Source organism: Puma concolor, chromosome C2 (genome assembly GCF_028749965.1).
Source record: "Puma concolor isolate L17-30 chromosome C2, mPumCon1.1.hap2, whole genome shotgun sequence".
NCBI classification, from domain to species: domain Eukaryota; kingdom Metazoa; phylum Chordata; class Mammalia; order Carnivora; family Felidae; genus Puma; species Puma concolor.
In genome coordinates, this window is record NC_141675.1 from 9,246,991 (window position 1) to 9,259,882 (window position 12,892).

Genomic DNA, 12,892 nt, shown 5'->3' on the forward strand with positions numbered 1-12,892 from the left:
GTGTAAGTAACATACAGTGTTATATCAGTTTCATGTGTATGATATAGTGATTCAACAATTCTATACATAATAGATTTTTACCTAAAATGGGGCTAAGTTCCCTTAGAGCCTGAGAAATTCAAACCCCGTATCATGCCAAAACAAAGACGACTACTGATTAGTCATGTTATAAAACATTTCTTGATTTAAAAATAATATGTGGGGACTGCAGTGTGACTCATGACAAAACTCAACCCGCATTTTGAGAGGTCACATTACAATGCTTTCAAGACAGCCCAATGCCAGATGGCAACAAAGCAGAATAACAAAGAAAAAAGGACAAAAACCTAAAAAGCCTCTTTACTGAATAGCTTTCAAGTCACAGTGAGGAAACCATGACAACAAAATCCAACACTGTGGATGACAAACCTTCAACTGTCATGGCTTTAGCCACTGGTACTACGTCAACCTGTTAACAAACAAGAGACTGAATCTCCTGAGAAGACACAGCGAGTAACTGCTGCTGTCAAGTAGGTGGTTTGTTCAACAGTGCTTTCCTCTTCTAGAATCTTCCACAGAATTTATAAACAACAGACAAACCATTTAAGTCAATACCACTGCAACCCTAATCAGGCTTCCCTACACTAATGACTTCTACCATAAAATTCCATGATTACTTATTTCAGTTGTAGAGCTAATCCACCTGTGTACAGAACAATCCAAGGAGCTTTAATACTTAATGCTTGTGACAATTACTTTCTTAAAGGCATTCGTCTGTGGTAAAGGTCATTTAAGGACATGTCCTAAAAACAGGGTCGTAGTTTACTAAAAACAAAAATACAGGTTCCCAGGTCTAGGGACTTTTCATTTCTTTGCTCAAACCACCCCCCCAACTATGTGTGCATATATATGCACATTAGTTGCTGCCAGTGATCCTCAATGTCCCAAAAGAAATGAATGTCTGTGACCTAGGGATGCTGACAGCTCTGGGACACTTAAACTACACAATCACAATGACACCAAAATATGTAAATAATGCTCAGATGGGTAAACTTTACTTCACTTGTTCTTAAAGCCTTGGATGCCCAAAATGGTAATTTATCATTTAACAAACTTATGTTCCATTTTAAGAAATGATGAACACGAGATAACTGGAGTTCAGCAGCTTTAACCCATAAATAACCACATAACCATATTCAAATTTTCTTTTTTCACAAAGAAAAAAAGCAACACTGTAACCTATGGAAAGTGTATTTCTGAAACAATCATTGGTTGACAGTATGTTTTATACTATTATTTTTGTAGTGGGGTGTTTTTTTTTATTTTACAGATGAAAGTACATCATTTGAAAACTGAAGTTTACTATTCCAAGCACTCAATTGAAATTCTTATCCTACATTTGAAAATTAACCACCACTTCCTTACAGCAAGCCTTGGAAAACCTGGTACATCGGACAGCACAATAATTAACACGTCGCATCAACTACCAGTCCCCTTTCCTCCGAAATCATATCGGCCATACAGGGGAAACATGCCTACGCCATGAATCCTACCTCCACTAATGGCAGAGCGGGCCACGCAGAATACCCCTTTTGAGGAGAACAACTACCAAAACTAGACACGACATTGTTTAACTCTTCCTTACAATATTAAATACCTAAAATACATGTTAAGGAATTCCCAAGGCACAAAAGATTGGCAAAATTTCAGAAGACTGGCATTTGCTATTGGCAAGACTGGACTGGGGAGAAACAGACACTCATGCATTACTAGGAGGTGGGGGAAGCAAAGTAGTAACCCCGATGTAATTATCCTTCAATCCCACAATCACCACTCTGGAAATGTGCCCTGAAGATACACCTCCGACAATAGGAAACTGCATGTGCATGGGCTATTTGTTTGTAACTGAAAAATATTAGACACTACCTAAACGTCCCAACGTAAGAGATGGGTTGAATAACCTATGATACATACACACAGAATAGAGTACTATACTGCTCCAATGAAAAGTGAGGAAGAGCTCTACGAACTGATATGGAGTGGCCCTGCTCTGAATACATCTTTTTCTACAGCTTTGACTTTTGGAAGCATGTTAATCTTATGTGTACTCAAAAGATAAAAGGATAGGAAGGGGAAAAAGAAACCCAACAATTGAAAGCAAACTGAAAACTAACCAACTGTGTTTCAGACGAGTATTATAACCACACTAAAAGAGGAGGAAGGGGACCAATCCAAGTATCTTATGAACACAGCATAGAGTAGATAGAAGGAACCATATGGACAGGGACTGGGTTTGAAGTTATTTGCGTGAACTCATGATTTCAAAATATGTGTGTGTGTGTGTGTGTGTACCAATATATGCAAGCATGCATACGTGTGTTGTGTGTGCTCATATATGTATATACATGTATCCGTTTCCCAGCTCTATTTTATGTATATATTTCCCAGAAGCGGAGACATCCCAGGAAAGAGAGGCACACTTAGGGCCCTACACCATGGTTTCTAATGCCACCTCCCATGAAAAGGAGCCAGAACTCCTCTGAGAATTGACTGGGAAATGACTAGGCCAGGCTAGAGAAGCTAGAAGCCAAAGCAAGAATATCTTGCTGTGCCAGCAAGTTAAAACATCACTCGGAAAATGATGGAGTATGTCACAAGGACACAGGAATCAATTCGAGAGACTTTATACTGGCCAAAACTGTTTTGAGCACCAAAATAATTTCAGTCATGAAGCCCTGGATAAAAACAGGAATCTGTGGCACACGGAATGATGGTAGAAAGAAAGATGCCCACCATCCTTATCCCGAGAACCTGGTAATTTGTTATCATACACAACAAAAGGGATTTTATAGATGTGATTAAGTCAAGGATCTTGACATGTTTACGCTGGATTAGACAGATGGGCTCAATAGAATAACAAGACCTCCTCATAAGAGGGAGAAAAGAGGGTCAGAGTCAGAGGAGGAGATGTGTCAACAAAAGGGGAGGTCAGAGAGATTTGAAGATGCTACGCTGCCACCTTTGAAGATGGAATAAGAGGCCACACATGAGCCAAGGAACACAGGCAGCCCCAGGAAGCCGGGAAAGGAGAGGGAAAAGACTTTTCCCCTTACTTCTCCCAAAAGGAACACAGGTGTGCTGACACCTTGATTTTAACCCCAAAGACCAATTTTGTACTTCTGACCTCCCAAATCATAACATAATAAACTTGTGTTAAGTCCCTAAAGTTTTGATAATTTTTTACAGAAGCAATAGGAAATTAATACAGGATACAAGTCCACACCAGTGATTAATGGATATGCTAATTCTTAGCAGTTACTTTGCAAAAAAGGGGGGTTACATTTACCAAGATCTATACACTTTTGCTTATTTATGAGAAATATATTTTTTTGAAATTTAACAGAATATTTTGACAAAAATCTTTATTAATGAGTATAAAATAACCTAATTATTTTATATTAAAAAGACTAATTCCAATTTTACTTTTTGTGTACGTTATTCATGTAACAATCTAAACGATTAATATGCCCTCATATGTATGCCTTTAGGCATTCACAAATGTATAAATACACAAATAGAAATGAATTTAAAGTATTGAACTGTAGCTTTAAAATTAAGTCTATTAAATAAAACAAAATGGGTATCAAATTAAATTTACTCTCTGAATAAACTATTCTAGTTTTCTTAATAAACAGAAAATCATATTATCTTCTACACATATTTATATTTCTTTGTATTAACTATTTATCATCTTTAACCAAAGTAATCAACCTTCTTTTTAATCAAGCATAAGAAAAGTTAGAGAGAAAATAAAGAATAATTTAGATATTTTTCTGTCTACTAGCATTTATGCCATACAATTTAAACAATTTTAAAGTATAGTTAAAAGGTATAATTCAAAAGCATTTACAAATTTTGTTCATCTACTGCCCTTGTAAAAAATAAAATAAAAATAAAGTAAAAACTTGTAAAAAAAATAAAAAATAAAGTAAAAAATATAGTAACTCTATAAAAATAAAGTAAAAACTATACTTAATGATCACTGTTTTGTAACTGTTTCTTATTTAGAACTGTTAGGCATCCAAAGATTATTTATTGACTATTGCTCTAAGGTCTTAATGTTACTTAAGGATTTATAATTATAAATTAATTTATGAAAAATATTTTTATATTTACGTACACTTAATTCAACATAACATACATACATAAAGGTATACTAATCCTCAGGCATATGTCTCGGTTAACTTTCACAAGATGAACACACTCCTGTACCCAGCACCCAGATCAAAAAAAGACTTTACCGGAACATTGCAAAGGCCCCTCGCAGCTCCCTCTAGTCACCACCTGCCCTAGGAATGACCACTATCCTGACTGGTAACAGCTTTGTCTGTTTTCAAATTTAATGCAACTGGATCCTGATATTTTGTATCTTCCATCTTTATCTCAGCATTAACTTTGTGAGATTTATCCAAGTTCTGAAGCATAATGATATAGCATTCATTTTCTCTGCTACGAGGTATTCTATCATATGACTAAACCGTAATTTATCCATTAGATTGCTGAGATGGACATTTGGAAGGTTTCCTGTTTGGAGTTATGAGCATCTTTCTATATGTATTTTGGTGAACATAAGCCCATATTTCTACCGAATGTATATTTAGAGGTGAAATTGCTGAATCAATGGCATATACTGTGTCTGGCTTCAATAGCTACTACCATTTTTCTGAAGTATTTGTACCAACTTACATTCCCAGTAGACGTTTCTCAGAGTTCCACATTCTAAAACCTCACCAGCTCTTAAGATTAATTCAAAAATCTGGATTAATTAACGATAAATTACTCATATTTATTAGCCTCTAGCCTTTAGTTTAAAAACTTACAAAGGGACAGGTTTTCATTTAAAAAAAGGCATTATAACTTAGCTTAGTTTTTTATTTTTTTTTATTTTTTATTTTTTTTTCAACGTTTATTTATTTTTGGGACAGAGAGAGACAGAGCATGAACGGGGGAGGGGCAGAGAGAGAGGGAGACACAGAATCGGAAACAGGCTCCAGGCTCCGAGCCATCAGCCCAGAGCCTGACGTGGGGCTCGAACTCACGGACTGCGAGATCGTGACCTGGCTGAAGTCGGACACTTAACCGACTGCGCCACCCAGGCGCCCCTAGCTTAGTTTTTTAAATTAAAGAAATTGAAATATATTTTAGGTGATGTATGTATATTATGGCCAGAATTTTCTAACAAAGAATCACCTTTGTTCACCGTTATTTTTCTCTTTGCTACTGGTTACATGTTCTTGAAACCACCGTGAATGGGAGCAAGTTGTTTACACAATCCAAATCATCGTGTACTGCTGACTGCTGTGTAGGCCACACTGTTGATTTCCAACTATGAGCAATTAATGTGGTCTAAACTCTGGAAAAAATCTGAGTTAAGCAATTGTGCTCATCAAGAATTAAATGCATGTAATCACTTCCATATAAAGTATTGATCAGCAGCCTTGAACACAGTTTGCGCTAAAATTTCCAACAATGTTATGCTCCTTAGAGTGCTAGGTCTTCCATTTCATGTATTCCAGTCATGCTCAAGAAGAGGTAATTAGAAGATTTCCCATAGGTTATAGCATTAAAAAATATTTCTTATGAAACCCATGAGTTGCAAATGATACCTTTTCTATCGTAATACTATGGGCTGTAGTTTCAACGATTATTATGATGGCATTTCGTGTTTACCAAATAAACTAAATGTTTATATACATCTAGGTATAGATGTATAAACAGTGGATCTTAACAAATTATCCATGGGGTATCGTTCATCAGGATAAAGAATCAATAAGCAATACTGGGGCAATACTCAGAAATCATTGCCATAAGAAACAGAGTTTCTGGTAATAGCAGGTATGGTTATCTGGATTAAATTAAATCACTGAAAACAATGATAAAGGCCAGATAAAATATAAAAGAACAAGACCTTAAAAGTATTCAAACTCTAAAAAGACAGTGGAGGAACTTCTAGACCAATTCTGAATGGAAGTCTTAACTAGAGAGTGGAGTAGAAGACATGAGCACAGACTTGATTGTACCCTGGCAGTGCCTACCACTAACCCAAGCACAGGCTCTAGTGGGGGTTGCAAGGGCCAGAAAGGTCGGAGTCCAGGTCTTCCCAGCACATGCAGTTTTGTGAATCTCCTACCCTGAGCAGGGCACTGAGGAGGGGGGATTACACTCTCTTAACAGTGATGGAGAAATTAGATCTATTCACCAACCCCTCCACACACATTCACACTCCTGGGAAGTGCTGCAGAGGTTGCCCTGGGACGTTATGATCTCAGACCTAGAGCCTCAGAGATTTGCACACTAGGTGCAAATGACCTTGGTCTGAGGTAGCCCTGATTGGCAGGGACCCAAAGCAAACACAAAGCCTCTTAGAGGAGGGAGCATCCACAATAGGCTTCAGGAAATACCCACAGATTTCAAGGCCAACAACCAACAAGCAGTAAACACAAGTTCTCCAAGAAAACGAGATGAGTTGTACATGGGAAAGATTGTATAACAGACACTACCTCACATCACAGTCTCTTAATATTGGAATTATCAGACATAGTGTAAAACAGCCACATCTAACAAATGTGAACAAATAAACCACAACTGGAAGATAACTATAGGGAATAGGAAATTATAAAAAATACAGTAGGCTGAAAAAACAGATAAGCAGAATTTCTAGTGGTAAAATAAGTTCTACACATGGAAAATAACCATAATTAAAAAGTCAATGGCAATGTTTGGCATGAGACTGGACACAGAAGATAGAAATTAACCAAACAGAAAATGACACTGAGAGAGAAAAATATGGAATATGTAGAAAGACAGCAAATATAGAAAGCACACCGACAAAGTTTAATGTATATGTGGCCTGAGTTGCTGACGGAGACAGAGCAAAGGAGAGAGAGAATGAACAGAGATGATGGCTAAGAATTTTCCATAATTGATGAAAAAGGACAATCCACAGATTCAAGAAGCACAGAGAATCCTAAGCAGAATATAAAGAAGTACCCAGTTAGTTACATCATAGTGAGTCTACAGAAAACCAAAGACCCTCCTTCTCTTCCCAAAAAAATAGTCTTAAATGGAGACAAGGGACAAAGAGACAGATTATCTTCACAGGAAAAACAGACTTCAAGAAAATTCAGAACATAAGATAATGAAATAATATCTTCACAGTACTAAACAAGAACAAAAATAACTGCCAACCTAGAATTTAATACTCAGAAAAAAATCTCCTTCAAAAAACAATGACTTAACAAAGAGCATGCCACAAGCACTCCCAAGCTAAGGAAACCTGTGAAGGATGTACTGCAGTCATGAAGAAGTGGGGCCAGATGGAGGGAGTGAGAACTAAGAAAGAAAAAACAAACAACAACCAAAAAAGCAGTATATACGTGGGCAAATGTAATTGAACACTATATTACAGTAATAATGAGTATTATTACTTAATACTAAAAGAGAGTTAAAGAGAAAGAAACAGAACAAGATAGACTATAAAGTATCAGGCAAAAGTAATATACATCACAGGGGCACTGAATGGAGTTGTTGGCTAAGGTCTGTATTTTACTTAAAAGATAGCTTCTTTTTTAAGTTCAGCTTTTAATAAGTTAATGTGCATGATGTAAATTTTAGGGTAAGCAGTAAAATAATAAAGAGAGAATCTAAACACCAACCTTCTGTAGAGAAAAAAATTAGTGCAAAAGAAAGTAAATCACTATACAAGAGGAGAAATTAGAGGCGGGAAAAGAGAAAAAGTCTGAAAGAAAATGGTACAATGAATCCAAATATACTAACAACTACACTAAACGTAAATGGAGTACATGCTCCAGTGAAAAGTTAAGTACTGCTCAAATTAGATTTTGTTTAAATACTATGATATTTACAGGACACAGATCTACAATATAAGAATAGAGAGATGTTGGAACACAAAGAATGAAAGAAGGTATGTCAGCAAATATTAAGCAAAAGAAAGTTTTGTGATTATATTAAAATGAGCCAAAAACAAGCCTCTAGGCAAAAAGCATTACTAGAAATTAAGGTCACTTCACAATGAAACAAAGCCAATAAACACTTGAAAACAACAGCCTCATTAGTAGTCTTGATCTTACTATTTAAAACCATGGTGAAATATCACTATATACCCATTCATTAAAAAACCTGAAATAACAAGAGTTGAGAAGGCAGTGGGGATCCAATACTGCACTGGTAGTGTGAATATAAAATAGTACGACCTCTCTGGAAAACACTACGGCATTTTCTAGACAAAATGAGTTTGCATATATTCTACAACCACTCATTCCATTCCTAAGTATGTATCCTAGAAATACTGCATGCTTATGTGGTGCAAAATACATAAAGGAATCTCCGTTGCAATATTTTGAAAATGCCAAAAGCTGGAAAGAGCCTAGTGTCTATCAAGAATAAATAAGTAAACTATGATATCTGCATATACTCAAAATCAACATTGGGCTACAATATACCGGTGAAAAATTAAACCATACAGATAATTAACAACAAGAATGTCCCACAAACACTAAGCCAAAAAAGCAAGTCACAAATAAATACATAGCGTATTGACACAAAGTACAAAAGCAGGCAAAACCAATCTATGTGGTTTAGGAATGCACACACAGGCCTCCAGAGGAAAGCATGGGAATCATCGCTATCGAAGTCGGGATAGTGGCCCCCTCTCCAGGGAGGAAAGGAATCGTGACTGGGGGAATTCAGGGCTGTGGTCATGGTTTTTTAACTGAGTGGCAATTTCTGGAGCACTGGTTTTACAGTATTAAACTACACATTCTTTTAATGCACTTTTACAGAGGGGGAGGAGGTGGAGGAGGAAACAACCAGGAAGAATTGATAGACATTTTCTACACTCAAAAAATCATGATTCCTTCTCTTGAAACACATGTCCTGAGAGTGCCCAGATGCCATGTAAGAGGTCAGGCCCCCCCGAAGTCACTCTACTGGAGAGACCACATAGAGGATGGAGAAGATGTCCCAAGAGTCCCAGCTGGAGGCAGACACGTGAGTGAATGAGGCTTCAGATGATTCCAGCCCCAGGCACCGCTGACCGCAAACACTTGAAAGATCCCAAGTTAGAACTGCCTTGCTGAATTCGGTCAACCCCTAGAACCATTAGAGAGAATGGGAAAATGATAATAAGGGTTCTCCTCTTACCTGGCTTTTTTATGTTTATTTATTTATGAATATAATTTATTGTCAAACTGGCTTACATTCAACACCCAGTGCTCATCCCATCTGGCTTCTTTTCTTGAGGCTTTCTGCGGGTGAGAATGAGATCACAAAGCCTTTCCTCCCTCCTCTAAAGTCAGTGCTCCACTCACCTAAGCATCAGCGTAAGGCAGAGGTTCTGAAATGGGGGCAAATTCCCTGCCCAGAAGACCTCTGGCAATGTGTAAAGGCCTTTCTACTTATCACTGAAGGGGGAAGGACTGAGTGCTACCCACATCTAGTGAGTAGAGGCCAGGGACGCTGCTAAACATCCCTCGATGCCCAGGACAACTACTACGACGAGGAACTGTCCATCTCCAAATGCCCATAGTGCCAAGGTTGAGAAACTCTGCTCTAAGAGTTTATGCAGTTGGGTACCACAAATAACCAGGAAAGATGTAAGAAGAAGGAAGCTGGGCATAAGGTGCGGACCAGAAGAGAAAGACAATAATGAGCAATGAAAATTCCAGAGAAGTCAACAAGGAAGGAAGGGAGTTCTTAATGTGCCTCTTGTGAGGGCAGCGGCTTTTCTGAGTGGTTATTTCATGTGAGAATAGATGGGAATCGAGCATATGTAAACTAGTCTCTTTACATACAGAGCTACCAAGTAAACAAAACACTATCTTTCTCACAAGCTGACAGAACTGACCGTAGAGCGATAGTCTTTCAACAGAACAGGATATTGTATTACTGCTTCAAAAGCCGACAACGTGATCTTGATAAATTCTTCCGATGCCATCAGTCCTAGGAATACAGTTAATTATTACAGGTGTTTATTTTCATGTTCAAAATCGCGAAATCAAAGTACTTCAGACAAAGATGTCAAATGCCCCACGGTGTACTCACCCACGGCTCCATCTAGGTTAGTTTCTCCTGAGTCTATAGACTTAATATGACTCTGTAAAAAATAAAAATAAGATTGCAAAATAACTCTGAAAGGCAATACAACTGATCTTTCTCCCAAAACTGCACTTATCATTCTTCATGAAGTAATTCCTCGAAAGCATTAAATACTATACACATAAATATCATACATACAATCACAATTTTAAAGTATGATCATATGAATAATATATACATACAGTGAACATACAGTTCACTATCCATGAGATGTAATGTCGGAATAAACTCATTGGCAATAGAAGCACAGAAATGTCAACCTATAAATACTGAGGACAATCCAACTGATACATAACCATTTCCAGCATGCCACACTTGTTCCCTTACTACCTCGGAAGTTAGTAAGGATGCACGTAATCAGGTGAAACAGTCCTCTCCAAGGAAGGTCGAGCCTTAGCTACCCTGTGTGCAAACTGCATCGACATGTAGCAGTTCAAGGCTTGCCTTCACGGTTAACTAGCGTTGTTGGTCCCTCATATATATTCTATCTAAACCCCAACCCTGTGCCTCCATGCAGAATGACCCCCAATACTCTTCTGGAGGCAGGCCTGAGCAGCTTGGCTGTGAGCTCCCTGGGCGAGTTTTCCAGTCCCCAGCTGAACGCCCCACACAGAAGAGTTACTCCGTGAACATGATCTAAACAAAACAGTAGAAGGGCGCCTGGGTGGCTCAGTCGGTCGAGTGTCCCACTTCGGCTCACGTCATGATCTCATGGTTCGTGAGTTTGAGCCCCGCATCAGGCTCTGTGCTGACAGCTCTGTGCTTCTGATTCTGTGTCTTCCCCTCTCTCTGCCCTGCCCTACCCCTACTTGTGCACGCTCTCTCTCTCAATGTAAATAAACATTAAAAAAAATTAATTTAATAAACAAAACAGTATAAACAGGCAGTGCCACCATACTAGTGACGTGCGGGAGCCCTGCAACTTAGTTCTGTCCCCTGGCTCAAAAAATAATACATATATGGTATTTTATATGTAATAACAAGTAGCAAACAAAATATAAGATTACCTTGGAATAAAAAACATAAGCAATTAGTCTGGAGGGAAAATGAAGCTACGATGATCCAATGGTTCTTCTTAAAATATTTGGTAAATAGAAATGACTATATATAACATATACATAAGAACATATGTGTAGGTTTGGGGGTTATCAAGAATAAAATCCTTACACATATATTTGAGTTAGGAACTAAAATGTTCCCAATTCTCTGCATGAGCTTCCCACACCTCATTCATTCATTTGGAGATAATGACTGTCATGAATTTATCATTTCCTTGGCATTTTTTCATAGTTTTACTAGATATACATGTATCCCTAAATAGTGTACTGTTTGGGTATTTTTGAACTTCACTGAAATGGCAGAAAACTGTATACAGTTTATACAAATGGGATAGCATATAGCCAATAATTGTGGGGGGAAAAAGAAATTTTTAAAGCTGTAGGAAAATACTTATGAGTCAAAGTTAAATAGAAACAAGACAGAATACAAATACACACACAGCATCATCTCAACCACATACAGTGTAACTCATATGTATGTTAGACGGTTTCCTACACACAAGTGCATATATGCAAATTGAAAACACTCTGAGTAAACAACAATATGTTAACAATGGTGGTCTCTCAGAGTGGTGGAGTTATGGGTGATTTTTTTCCTTCAAATCTCACTGTAATTTTCTACATATTCTTTAATAAGCATATATTTTATAATTTAAATAAGCACAAATTGCCTTTAAGAGAAAATCTTAAAAGACATATGCTCTTTAAAAGCTAAACATATAAGACACTTTAAATTGGTTTTTTCAATCTATGATTACAAAAACAAAGAAGACCACAAAAAAATAACATAATACATAATAAAAAAAAAAGTAGCTTGTCATGATAATTTGGTTGAAATAATTTCACAAAGTTCCAAAAGGGGCACATAACTTTTGCTGAGTAAATACGGAATTGACGTTGAATAAAATATTCAGAGAAAGAGGTCTTTTGACTTACATAAATCTATTTAGAGTTCTATGGATTACTAAGTAAAGAAAGAAAGCCCCACACAGTGTTTGTACTCTGATCTTTCCTGTACATATATTTTAAAATATAGATAATACACAAACACAGATGAAGACAAAAGTTTCCAAGGAAGAAATCACAGGGACCCACAAGCAGAGGTTTCCTTTAGGAAGACAGATGCCGGCCTGGGAGGTGTGTGTGCTTTCACATTTCATTCTCTGCCCTCCACATTCTTTTCTAATGTCAAGGAGGGTCATCTCGATAGTGGAATTATGGGCTTCCTTCAACTTACTTTGTTCCCCTGTTTAATTAAAAAAAAAAAAATCCCTACTGAATGTTTCATTGATTTACCAACGTTGATGTCTTTTGATATATTTCTTTTTCTAGTAAGCATGAAGGCATATAAATTAGGAAAAGAAACCAGGCGCACTAGTCTGCAGAGAGGGCTCACCTGAGATGAGCCATCATGAATTTAAAGTGAGACTAGTTATAAAAAAATAAATAAAAATAAAATAAAATGAGCCAGTTATTTTGTTGTTTTTCTCTAGCCGTATCTAGACACTCAAAGCCGGAGGTGGAGAAATAAATGGGACCAGAATTAAGGTCGGCCAGAGGAGGGTACTGGAAGAAGAAAGCAAAGGGCGTTACAGGTTTGCATAAGGCAGTAACGGGGACTGAACAAGGGACTCGGAGCTGAGTGCAGAGCAAAGTGAAGTCATTGGCCCTCAGGAGGG

The 12,892-nt window shown here is 37.4% G+C and overlaps 1 protein-coding gene across 7 annotated transcripts in view; it reads right to left on the reverse strand.

Annotated features, from left to right (window-relative positions):
- The window catches only part of ULK4 (unc-51 like kinase 4), a 583,293-nt gene that overhangs the window by 366,590 nt on the left and 203,811 nt on the right, over positions 1 to 12,892 (reverse strand). For 6 of the 7 annotated variants that reach the window (XM_086720525.1, XM_086720521.1, XM_086720524.1 and 3 more), the window contains 2 exons: positions 10,102 to 10,153; positions 9,905 to 9,999 (listed from right to left, as the gene is read on the reverse strand). The exons of the other annotated variant lie outside the window; for it this stretch is intronic. In XM_086720525.1, coding sequence (XP_086576651.1) covers positions 9,905 to 9,999; positions 10,102 to 10,153 — 147 coding nt within the window. The remainder of the gene's footprint in view (positions 1 to 9,904; positions 10,000 to 10,101; positions 10,154 to 12,892) is intronic. 7 annotated transcript variants of the gene reach the window in all.